This window comes from Paroedura picta, chromosome 15 (assembly GCF_049243985.1).
Source record: "Paroedura picta isolate Pp20150507F chromosome 15, Ppicta_v3.0, whole genome shotgun sequence".
Taxonomy (NCBI): Eukaryota; Metazoa; Chordata; class Lepidosauria; order Squamata; family Gekkonidae; genus Paroedura; species Paroedura picta.
This window is the reverse complement of record NC_135383.1, coordinates 13,362,738-13,375,531: the sequence shown is the minus strand read 5'-3', so window position 1 is coordinate 13,375,531 and position 12,794 is coordinate 13,362,738. Positions and strand designations below refer to the sequence as shown.

The following is a 12,794-nucleotide window of genomic DNA, read 5'->3' as shown; positions in this document are numbered from 1 at the left end:
TGGTATTCGCAGCATTCGTCTCCAACACCATAATTCAAAAGTATCTATTCTCTTCCTGTCTTCCTTCTTCAGGGTCCAGCTTTCGCATCCATGGGTTGTTATGGGGAAGACAACGGCGTTGACTAGCCAGCACTTTGTATTAAGGCTGATATCTTTATCCTTACTCTTCCATATTCGGTTCATGCCTAACATTGCGTTCTGGCCCAGTGTTATTCGCTGTTTGATTTCACGGCTGCAGCCACCACTTTGAGTGATCATAGAACCAAGAGCATAGTAATTAAAAGAGACATGCTACTAGCTCCACCCATCTCCACCCAAGCATGGAGGCATCCCCGCAACTGACAGGCCAGCTGAGTTAGGTCTCCTGTTCTAAAACCAGAGAATTAGATCCTAATCTTACATTATGCACTACTGTTCATTATGTTACAGTACAATCCACTATACAATTCTATTACCCCAAATGAAATAAAATGAAGAGGGGATTGTAAAGAATATAAGAGCTGAATGAGGTTAACATCTGTAGTGAGATAAGGAACCAATATCCATATGTAGTCTAGTGATTTCCATTTCATTGCCTGAAGTGTGCATGCACATAAAAGCTTAGACCCAGAATTGAATTTTGTTTGTCTTAAAGGACCCACTGAACTCAAACTTTTGGAATACATGTTGTTAGTCTTTATGGTGGCACCTCTGGAATTCAGTTCAAATCTCCTGCCCTCCCGAAAGCTTGCTGGTTGATCTTCAACAAAAAAGCGAGAGCACAGTCCACATAAAACACTATTAGGACTGACCCAATGACACAGATCAGTGGGCAAGTTTTCATGTTCTCCAAAAACTTTATTTAGGCTGGAAGTTGCCAAAAAGAAAAGAAGGAGGAGGAGGAGGAAGGGAAAGATGGATAGATGCTAGGATAAACAATTTTTTTTCATTTGGAGGCTAATTTACACATACAGCAGAAATAGGGGGATAGAATGTTGAGCCCCCCCCCCACACACACACACAGACCCTTCCAGACTGCAGGGAGAAGACAATCACATTTTGGAATGCTTCTCTGTCAAAAACTCCCTGCAAATTGAAAACTGGCAAAGCAAGCACATGGAACTTTTTTCTCATTCTGTGCTAGTTTTTAAAAATATATACACAATTTTTACTTATCCATGTAGTGCTTTTCAACTTACTTTAAAGCCAAAGCCTGTTTCCTAACATGTCACACAGCCATTTACAATACAGATTTAATACAAAATGTCACAAAACAGTAAAGGTGGGGAAGACAGGACACAATATTCAGCAAAGCCCGAGTTCCCTTTCTTGGATACATCAAAGGTGAAAATACAAAAATAAAAAACAATGAGAACTCCACCCTTGTGTATTTGAATAGCACCTGTTCTGCTTGTGTTTGTATTTGTCACAATACTTATAGCAGTGACTCTTTCTTCTGTTTCAGGATTAGTGCCTTTGGCATGGTACCCAGCATACAGACTCACTCCATTGCTTATAGCAACAGTTGGTAATTCTAGGAAGAAAGGCACAGGCACTCCTGAGGAATGACCACAAGCACTTTGGGAGGTAAGGCAGGCAGCTCCCCTCCTCAAGTGGCCCACTCTAGGTGTATTCAATTCTTCATAAGCATAATAAAATGTAAATTAAATAATTTTTAAAAAGTATTGCAGAAATTTGAAGGATTCTAGCACCCCTTAATGTTTTGAAACTGCATATTACTCTTGAGCCACAGTCACACTTTTCTTACGGGCTGATTCACATGCTTACAAAGTTCACACAGTGACATGAGGACTTTGAATCAGATGACTCTGTGAATTTAGGCTGATTGGGAGTAGATTAGCAGAAGGGATTGTGTCAGTGCTTGGCTCTTGTGGCCCTTTCTTGCAAGCCCAGGGAAATGCCGATTGCCACTTTGGGATCAGGAGGTGAATTTCTTCCAGGCCAGACTGGCTAGGGATTCTGGTTGCAGGGGAGGGGGCATTGTCTGGTAATGGAATTGAGGAGACACTGTGGGTGGGCAGGTAGCTGTGAATTTCCTGCATTCTGCAGGGGTTTGGACTAGGTGCCTCTGGAGATCTCCTACAACTCTATGATTCTATCTGTTCTGTTCTTGGAACTGCTTTACAAGGTAAGTCTAATTTGCATCAGGCCCCCATACACAGGCAGAGAGGAATTATCCATCCACTTCTCTTTTCCTGACTTGAAATGGCCCCAGAGTTCCACCGTTTGCCCTGTTGGGGAAGCTATCTAGTACCCGTAAGCAGCTCTCTTGACCAATTTTAGATCAGGGAAGTAGCAAAAGAAAGACTGACACCCTTTCTCTTCACATACCGGGGTCCTGATCCCAAGCAGGCCCTCCACAGACCGAGAAATTAAGTTCCCAGCAGGGAGCTCCCAGAATGCGTCTATTGAAAGTCCATGTGAGACATTAGCTAACTGGCAGTCATAAAAATGCTTCTCTCCCACCTCCCCATATGGATTTTCAGAGCACCGACTGCTTTGGATCTTCCTTTGGAACTGCCAAACCTATAGGTTGGATGAACATAGGAACAGTGTTCCCTGCTTCAGGCTGCTTCCAGCCTTCTCAGATCCCAACCATCTCTCTCCTGACAAAAGTTTATTTCCTAAGGTGTACTCCAAACTCCCACCTCCCCACACACAAACTGCACAAGGAGCCCATGCAGTATTCGTCACATGTAAATGTGCTCACATATACACCCCCCCCCCCAAGTGCAACCGTGTACACTGGGATTTTTCCTAGCCCTGAAGGAAGGAATGAAAGGGCAAGGACACAGGAAGTTAATATGACTAAGAAAAAACCACAACAGACAACATGAATGAATAAGAGTGACAATGAGTAGGATGGAAAAATAATAAAGAAAAAATGTCACTGGGGGAAAATGAAAGAAGAAAGGTGTTACCCCCTAAGTGCATTGAACTCAGTAGGTAGAAGGATTTCACTGTGCTTAACATTGCACTGTGAATTACAGAAATGAAAGAGGTGAGAGAAAATGACAATGAAAAAAAAGGGAAGTTATTCCAAAAAGCAACACAGGAAAGAAAACAGAAAAACAAGAAAAATTACAGAACAAAGACAGGGGGAAAAATGACCCAGGGAAGCATTCAAATTTATTGTTTTGTTCTTTTTTATGTTTTTGATCTATTTTTAAGAAGCCTCCTTTTTTTAAGAAGCCTAGCTCCCACCTATGCAAGGATTTAGTTCCTGCTGTGCAATTCTCCCAACAGTAAAGTTAGTCAAGCCTCTTTGAAATGTTAGAGTTTATGCAGAATGATTCTGGGTGCACAACCAGTGCTAGGTTAACATGATGCTACCAAAACAAAGTTTGAGTCCAGGGGCACTTTTAAGACCAAGTTTAATTCTGGGTAGAAGCTTTCATGTGCATGTACACAAAAGCTTATGCCCAGAAATGAACTTTATTGGTCTTAAAGATGCCACTGGACTCAAACTTTGGTCTGTTGCATCAAACCACCATGCCCACCCACCTGAATCCATCTTCAGTGATGCTACCACATCAGCACTCCGTGGGAAGTGTAAGCAGAACTCACAGGGGGGAAATATGAATGAATGAAGGAGCAGCAACTCATTCAGGTGGGAATGCTGCGAGTTAATTTAGTGCAAAAAAAAAATTGCACAATGGTGTACTCCTTTCTTTTTGTTGAATTCAGTTCTATTCAAAAGTATCTCACTACATAACCAGATGCACAAGTTTTGCTACAATCCATTGATATCCATGGACCCACCCATGCCTAAATTTGTGCTGGATTGTGGCCAGGGTTTTAAAACTGGCTCATATAACTAAAGCTGTGGTGAGCGTACACCCCCCAGATGGCCCTAATGAAATCCGTGGGAGAGCATACATCGGAGTAAAATGATTGACATAGGAGCACCAAACAAAGATGGGTGTGTGGCTTTTTCTGATTGATGTTGCTTTGATTTGAGAATGTAACTGAGCCTCCTCCAACTTCTCATGAGGGAGGAGTTCTAACTGTTTTGGACCTCCAACGATGGTCCCAACTTTAAAAGTTTCTACCCTGAAGACACCAGGCTGTATGTAACAGCAGAGTTTCCATTCTTCGGCTATAGTATCCAGTTGAAAAAACTTTTGTGAAGAGCAGCTGAAAAGCAATGTTAGTTCTCTCCTCTTGCTTAAAAGGTTCCATGTGTCGCATTGCTTCGCATAGATGGAAAGCAGATGAGGCCCCCCAAAAATGAGGGGTGGGGGGAGATACTGGCAGGCAATACATATTCACACATGCCTCATTGGCTGCAAGTTGAAATAGACACATACTCATGATCTCATTTGAATGTTGCTTATATTAAGTTTTTAAAAGCTCTTTCTAAAATTCCCATGGGACATGTTTGCTGAAGATTGTGATATACTATGAAGCTAAACAATTGTTCTTGTTGCAAAAATATTGACAGAATCTGAAATTCATTACGAACAAATTATTGCGTTCATACCTTGTTGTTGAACATGCCATGGAAAAGGAGCATTTCTGGTGGAATTCTAATCGCAAAATGAAAAGGCTTGTATGTCTGCATCTGTAGCTTCTTCCTCTTTTGCAGGAATTCCCTGCCACATTTCTGCACTAGATGTAGTTAGATGGTTCAAGCACGCCATTAAACAGTTTGTTTTCACAAGAGGCAGCCCATTGCATCTGCATGAGTTTCTGCCTTCAGCTTGCATCCTTCCAATCAGAAGAGACGTCCAGATGAGCAACTCATCATGAATGCAGGTAACCAAAGCACTGCTCATTCTATCCCAAATGCCCTCCTCAACAAGTCTGTTTTTTGCAGACTCACCAGAAGCTTTAAAAGGTATGCATCAGTACCATAGTAAGTATGCATCAGTACCAAGGTATGCATCAGTATCATAGCACTTTAGGCTATGACATGCTCAGTTCTTTGAAAGTCAAGACTGAGTGGTGTGCAAAATTTCTGCCTCATTTTGAAGCTTCAAGATACATCAAAAACAATCAACCATTCTCTTGAACACCAAAAGACTGCTTTTGCTTAAACTGGAGGAGACAAGAACAATGTAAACCACTTTGCATCCTCATTCAGAAGGAGAATATAAATGACGTAAATACATACATGAGAGAGATGATAATGGTGACTTAATATTTTAGAGCATCTTTTTAGAGTCTTGAAAGTGATTCGTGTCCATTATCTCACCATAAGCCTTACAACAATTCTGTGAGGCAGGCAGTTAGTTATTTACTTTTCCAGCACCATTCAACCACAAAAGGTACCCAAAGTGGCTCAGAAATCTTAAGATCAGATTTGTAATATTTAAAAATTCTCAACAGCACTTAAACGAATCAGGCGCAATAAATCTTGACCGTTTGAAATAGAAAGTTTCCAAAAACTTTAGATGCAAACTCCACTTCTAATAGGGAGGGAATTTCAGGATTGGGGGCACTGGAAAGGTGCTTTTGTGAATTCTTCTCTGGTTTCACTTCAGACAAGCAAGCTTCCATAAAGCCTACCAGCAATCTCAAAGTTCAGATATGGCTGATAGGGAAGAAAGTGATCCTTTGAGTACTTTGGACCTAAGCCATTTAAGCATCAAAGGTCAAAAACAGCACCTTAATTTCATCTTGGAAGACAACTAGAAGGCAGTCCAGTTGATACTGTATCATTCTTATACTTTCTTTCCTGTCCAAATGCAAACAGATACATTGTGTACTTCACTCAAGTCTCTGCTCCATCTTCAAGGGCAGCCCCACAAACAACAGGTTACAGCAGCCTAACTTTGGATATTAACATGGCAGCTATTCCTACAGTTGTTGAGAGGACCATGTATGCCTCTCTTAGCTTCTCACAGAAACAGCAGGATAACAAGTCTTCCCTCGGAGGGTTGAACATGCGAGTACCTTACTTAAGGTTAACATGCCCATAGCAGAAGCAACATTCAAACCGAGAACTTATGTCAGACCAAAAACATCTGGGCACTCTAAATCCTCGGAAAGCCAAAGCCCAACTGTAAATGAACCTTCCTGTATGGTCATCAATCCCAAAGCCTGAAATAAGCACACTAAAAACTGCTTTTATTCCACGTGTGTGCAAAGACAGCAGGAAGGGAGTTGACAATTACAAGCCCTTTCAGGGTCATGGGGGTATTAGTTGCTAAACTGACCAACTTACAGCTGATGAGTTGATATTTCTAGGCTGGCCAGAACACCAGTTCCGTGTTCCTCATTTGCAACACTCAGCATGGAATGTATGACACAAGACCTTTACAACAAAACAAAACAAAAAAAACCCTTTGCTGATGCTGGAGAATTTCTGACCATGTTCAAATTAAGTTGCTGTATCTGCACTACATTTAAGATCTCTCTCTTTTCTGGGAAACAACCCCCCCTCCCCCCAGAACAACAAAATCTTAATTTTACCAGTGGAAGACATTAGATTTTTGGGGCTCTTATGAAGAGACCCAATAAAAATGTTTTGTTTGGGGGTGTCTCCTGATGGGATAGAAAGGTACGATGGATGTGTTCTGCCTTCCTATCTTGGAGGCGTTTTACAATAACTGTTGCGTTTTATTAAGGTATCCCTATGTACCTTCTCCAGATTAAAGGCAGCCGAGGCTGAGACGGGCTTTTCTCTTCCAGAGACTTGGGGAAGTTGCTGCCCTGCAGAAAAAGTACCGAACAAGCTAATTTAACTCAGTAAAAGGCAGCTTCATACATTCATATAGATATCCAGTGGACAAAGTAGTGTGGCGATTAGGGCCAAATAAAAAACACGGTGAGGCAAAACCTATAATGTGCTGCAGAAGGGTGCAGATCGAAGAGGCTAAACTTGATTTTTAAATCTGAATTCAAGCCTTCAAAGCATGTAAGTCACAGTCCACAGTTACTGGCCTTGTGTTTTTACTCTGTTGAACCCTACCCACCCTGAATTGCCAAATCACTGACATAAGTCTTATAAGGCCAAAAGAAAAGTCTGTAATGTTATGGGTTCAAGAAGAGTGCACAGTAGTTTTTATTTGCTATTAATTTCAGTCTTGGTTGGGGAGGGGTTGCTCTCCCCCTCTTTACTGAACAGTTATATTTTCCGTTCCACCAAAAACATCTCGACCTTTCACGTGATAATCGACATCTCTTCTTTGTCTCGGTTCTCATTCATCAGATTGATAATACTCTTAAGATACTTCACAAATTCGATCCGGACATCCTCGGGTTCTTCTTCCAGACTGGAATGTATCAGACGCAGCCTGTTCAAGGGCGAAGCTGAGAAGTTCCAAAGGAAAACAGAAGATGGGGAAAGGCAAAAGACTTAACATATGAAGCGGCCTTATGCGATGTCAGGCCATTGGGCTTTCAAGCTGAGTGTTGTCTTTTCAGACAGGCAGCCATGCAATAATAGTAACAACAAATTTATAACCCACCCTTCCCAGCTGGCTCAGAGCGGGTAGCAACAGGATTAATACAATTGATTTTACATTGATAAGCAGTTTTTAAAATGTATTCAGGGCTAGTCAAACTGCGACCCTCCAGATGTCAATGGACTACAATTCCCATGAGCCTCTGCCAGCAAACACTGCCAGCAAACGCTGGCAGGGGCTCATGGGAATTGTAGTCCATGGTCATCTGGAAGGCCGCAGTTTGACTACCCCTGGTATAAATAATTAAGTTATATTAATTAAATTATAGTTAACTATAATTCTTAAACCACCTTCTTAACCTTATAAAGGGAGCCCGATTTTGTTGGGCCGGTTGGTGTTTTTTGAATGGTGTATTTTCTGTGTTGTGGGTAGGGAGGCCAATGTTTTCATGGTGTTCATTTCCTGGGCTCAACCATACGTCTGGTGGAGCAATTCAGTCTTACAGGCCCTTCAGAACTGTTTAAGATCTTGGAGGGCCCTGATCTCCTTGGGGACAGTGTTCCACCAGGTTAGAGCCAGGACTGAGAAGGACCTGTCTCTGGCCGAGGCCAGTTTCACTTCTTTTGGGCTGGAGTATGCAGCTATCAAGCATGCAGGACTCCTAATTCTGACTAGGATATTGCCTTAAGGAGTGAGGAGCACCATTTCCTTCACCTGAAATGACCCTGGTAAAGCCCTATTCGCCTAGTTTGGGAAACATATAGGAACTAATACTACCTGTATATTTACCCCTAGCAGGGCAAACAGCAACTTCCCAGGTCCATTTTGGAGCAGGAAATCCCCTCCCTCATTCCATGGTCCTCATCAGAAATGTGGCCCATACGCCTTATAATGGCATTTTTAAAAAGCTGGAAGCTCCAATCATGGCACTCTCAGCGTCTTGTCTGGTTTGGTCCCAACATCCTTTAATTTTAGATACCAAGACTGAACCTAGGACCTTCTGCAGGCTAAGAAACTCCTCTACAACTGAGCCACAGCTCCTGTGAAATGAATGTATGCACGTGTCTTATGGGAAGTCAGAACAGGCCATCTGCCTCTCCAGGTCAAACACCTGCTACTGAAGATCCTCCAACCTGGAACCTTCCAAACCCAAGCCAATGCGGCATGGACCCTCCCCTTAAATAAAATTATATTTTTAGTGCGGTTGGAAAAAAAATCAGGCTTGTAGTCTTACACAAGGCGAGATTCTCTGTGTCTCCTCCACCGCCAGGCTTGTGATGTGCAATGAGTAGGCACTGATTATCAAGGAGCTGCTGCTGCTGCACAAAACAGGAATACCACGTCTCAATTTCTTTCAGATGACTGGGCAAGTCTGGGTTGAAGACTATGATGACGCCATGGGAATCTTTCATCAGAGCTGGCCAGCAGGTCTCAAACCTGGAAACAGCACAACAGGTGACCCATAGTATTCTGAATGGATGCTTCCACAATTGAGATTTTGCACTGCTTTGCAGAGTTTTTAGGTGGCTCATTCACATGACCTCTACACTAACGTGGATGCCAGAACCACTGCAAGCTCTTCTGCGATGCCCCCTAAAGCCACCAACCTTGTGCCTTCTTGGGCATTCCGCTATCAGAAAACAAATTTAATGCAAGTTAGGAAATCTTAGCTCAAGGCAAATGACCAGAAAGCTAAACACAAGAGCATGCATAGAAATCAAATCCTGACAGCCTACAAAATCTAAATGCAGCTTTTAAGTAATCCACTGGATCAAAGAGTCCAGGAGTGAGTCAGCTATGTCAGATTCAAACATGGTTTTTGGCCAAATTCTTTAGCCACAGTTTTTCACAATATTCTAGCCACCTCTAGAATATACACTAACAGAGTCATCTTGACGTAACGGTTAAGAGCAGTGGCCTCTGACCTGGAGAATCAGGTTTGGCTTGTTGCTGTGTATGTAAGCATGCCTTGCTCCTGCCTTACCACACAGAACAGAATATAAGCTCCACATGCAGCCAGCTGGGTGACCTTGAACCAGTCACAGTTTTCTCAGAGCTCTCGCAGTCTCACTAACCTCACAGGGTGATGTTGTGGGGAGAGGAAAGATTAGATATTGTAAGCCACTCTGAGACTCCTTTGGGTAGTAAAAAGTGGGCTACAAAAAAAATCAACACTTCTGTTCTTCAAATTAGGGTTGTGCGCTTCAGCGCTGTAGCACGGAGAGGAGGGGCAGCAGCGGCACACCAGCTGGCGGCCGCACGTAAGCACAGAGCTCTGTGTTTGCGTGCGGCCACTAACTGACACGCCACTACCCCTCCTCTCCGCGGCACTGGCCACCTCGAGCTTCAGTGATCGCCAAGGTGCCGAACCACACTGAAGCGCACAACCCTACTTCAAATGCCTACGTTTAGGGTCAGCAAGCCATATAAAAGAAACCTACTTACTTTTGGTCCCCTCCACAGTCCCACAATTCAAACCGATACTCTGTGCCTTTGCTGCTTTCGTTGATATGAGGCTTCTCATATTCCAGGATCCTAAAATCAAAATAAAATCAAGTAGAAATGCACACAGACAATTGTAGTCATATTCCTGACCACCAATAAAAACACACACACACACGCTCCCCCAAACCAAAGCCCACTACACAATTTGAAAAGATACATTTCCACACTCAAGTGCCTCTTTCCATATTAGAACTGCGTTCCTGGATGCCACAGCCAATTCATTTTCCCCCAATCTGCAGCTGAATTTACATTGCTGCTCACGATTGCATTCCATCTGCATTAGCTTGCATTGTACTGGAGCTGCACGTGGGCCAGTTCTGAGATATACTTCATGCACCATGCTTCAGGGATGGAAGGAAATCATGTTCCTTTCCTTCCAAGTGTATTGTGCTACTGTATAGGGGTGGCCAAACAGTGGCTGGCATGGATTCATGGGATTTGTAGTCCATGGGCATCTGGAGAGCCACCATTAGGCCACCCCTGGTATATATCAAATGCAACGCTCCATGTCTTGGGGAACTGTCCTGGCAATTTCAGCAACCTCAACAGCAATCCAATTAGTTAATTGAGTGAAGAAGACCCAGATGGTTTTATGAAGAGAGGGGAAAACACAGGACTTAGTTTTAAAAAGTTCGGGCAGATTTTTTTTGTTTACATTGTGCTGTAGTGGCAGAGAAGAACTTATGGCTTGGTTAGGTACAGCAGTTCTTGTAACCCGACTTGGGACTCACCTCACCCCTTGGGTTGGGATATAGCTGCCAATGCCTTCTGTGCTCTCCGACAAGAAGTTTGCCAAAACAGATTTCCCAGACTGTCATAAAACAGGTGCAAAAGTTCAAACCGTTGTTAATAGGAAGTTTTTCCAAAGACAAAATGCAATTCATATGACATACACATTGTGGGATGTTCACAGGTTGCCATGTTTATATGTAGTACACAAGCTAGATGCGAGTCCAGTAGCACCTTTATTTATTTAATTAATTTTTATACCACCCTCCCAGCAAGCTGGCTCAGGGCGGGGTGCAGTATCATTTGAGACCAGCAAGATTGCCAGTGTAAAAACTTGACAATCAAAATCAGATTGGTCTCTAAGGTGCTACTGAACTTGACCCTAATTCAAAAAGAATAGCTGTCATTCTTGGTATTGTTTAAACAGAAGCCCAGTAAGTTCTTGTTACCCCACTATTGTTGCTTTAAAAAAAAATGGTATTCAGACAACTAATACATTTTTTACACAAATTCACCCTTCCTTGCAAAGAGCTCAGACAAAATCCATAGCAGAGCCCCATTTCCACGTCATGCTGTCATTATCAAGGGTGCACCAATGGCTAAGGAATTTAAAAGACAGACTAGTCTTAATCCCTCAGTAATCATACCCTGCTCATAGACAACTTGCACACCAGGCTACATCAAAACTCTTTTTTCATATAGGTGCAAGCTTTTTAAATAGGGGGATTTAAAAGGGGGAAAAACCCATAAGCATTCAGCCACGTGCCATCTGAAGCATTCCAGTCCAATTTACCACTTCAGTGAGAACTAGGCAATAGTGATTTTCCCCCACAACATACGGAACTGCACTATGAGTCGCAGTTTTCCAAGTTCACATAAACACTTGTTCCGCAATTGATCTCATAGATCAACACTTAAGGTTATGTAATTTACAAATAATATGGGTCCTTTTATTTTGATAACTTCTACCAAGCTTTTATAGGAAAAATAGCATAGGAAGCAGTTTACAAACAAAAGCTTAAAACAAAAACAAATACCTAAAACACATAAAAGCCAAAGTCCTCTTGTTTTCTGTCCCAGCATCACCTGCTTCTTTATATAATATAATAATAATAATAATTTTATTTTTATAGCCCACCCTTCCTAGTTGGTTCAGGGTGGATAACAACAAGGCAAATATATAAGTCACAAAGTTACACTGATAAACAGTTTTTAAATGTTTTAAAATAATTATTTTATTAAGTTATAGATTAAATTAAAGAACTTCCATTCCTAATAACGTGACTAAGAACCTAAGAAGAGCACTATATGATCAGACAACGCCTGCGTCTCTGCAAGTTGTCTACAAGTAAGGCAAGAAGGCATGTCCTCCTCTGTTATATATCCTCAGGTCTCTCCAGAACTAAGATATACTGTTTTTGTACAAAGAGGCTCCATTCTTTTCACATTTAGTAAGGAGTTGTGCAGGCTGAGACCAAAGATCCATTTTGTTTGCCTGGAGTCCTTCGCCAAGGAAGTCCACAAAGAAGAGCTATTGTACTTCCAGCAACTGGTATTCAGAGATACACTATCACTGTATAAGGAAGCTCCACATACCTATTGTGAGTTCTAGCTTCCTATGTTGAAAAAAAGTAGGCCGAAGCACTGTCCCGCCTTCCCTTTTTATCTCTCTCTTTTAAGAAGGTGGTTTAAGCCGATTAAATGCAAAACCCACGATTCTTCGTGGAGATTACAGATTACCGACACGACCATTCCGTCGCCACTTTGCGGGGCCTCCGCAACCCCAAGCCAGCCCGAGGGCTCATACCAACCTCGCTGGGGCCAACGAAAAGGATCTTTACTTTCAGCATCCCTTCCGATTAGGCCGCGCAGCCTCGGCCTCGCGTACAAACCCAGCCCGCGAACAGACGGGCAAACTGCTCCAGCCGGCTCCGCCCAACTCAGCGACGCGGCGTTACTAGGGACGGTTACTAGGGGCTGGGAAAAACAGCCCCGCCCACTCGCCTGGCCAAGAAGGGCTTATGCTCGCCTCTCTCTTTCTTGGCGTGTTTACTTGAAAGTAAACCTACTGTATGCAACGGGCTTATTCCCTGGGGACTGAGTATGCATGAGGATTGTTTTCTTATTTCTGGATTTATTCAAGGCATTAGCCTTGGGTTTATTCTGGGCATTTATTCTGGATTCTGGATTTATTCAAGGCATTAGTGT

The 12,794-nt window shown here is 42.7% G+C and overlaps 2 protein-coding genes across 2 annotated transcripts in view; one reads left to right on the top strand and one right to left on the bottom strand.

Annotated features, from left to right (window-relative positions):
- Nucleotides 1-1,290, top strand: part of LOC143824824 (uncharacterized) — a 52,196-nt gene extending 50,906 nt beyond the window's left edge. The window contains exon 5 of the mRNA XM_077312557.1: nt 73-1,290. Coding sequence (XP_077168672.1) covers nt 73-250 — 178 coding nt within the window. The 3' untranslated portion in view covers nt 251-1,290. The remainder of the gene's footprint in view (nt 1-72) is intronic.
- A 5,688-nt stretch (nt 1,291-6,978) lies between these two features.
- IFT22 (intraflagellar transport 22) lies at nt 6,979-12,566 on the bottom strand. The gene is made up of 5 exons (XM_077311053.1): nt 12,398-12,566; nt 10,589-10,668; nt 9,798-9,887; nt 8,587-8,789; nt 6,979-7,257 (listed from the first exon to the last, which is right to left on the bottom strand). The coding sequence occupies exons 1-5, from the start codon at nt 12,434-12,436 to the stop codon at nt 7,109-7,111; spliced, it is 561 nt and encodes a 186-aa protein (XP_077167168.1). The 5' UTR covers nt 12,437-12,566; the 3' UTR covers nt 6,979-7,108.
- Between the last annotated feature and the right edge of the window lie 228 nt (nt 12,567-12,794).

What these genes read in the sequence shown, in the direction of transcription:
- IFT22 (XM_077311053.1), bottom strand. Translation starts at nt 12,436, where the DNA reads ATGCTGAAAGTAAAGATCCTTTTCGTTGGCCCCAGCGAG. An exon ending in ATCCCAACCCAAGGGGTGAG is followed by an intron (nt 9,888 to 10,588) that starts GTGAGTCCCAAG and finishes TTTTGATTTTAG; the next exon opens with GATCCTGGAATATGAGAAGC. An exon ending in CACAGAGAATCTCGCCTTGT is followed by an intron (nt 7,258 to 8,586) that starts GTAAGACTACAA and finishes GGAACTTCTCAG; the next exon opens with CTTCGCCCTTGAACAGGCTG.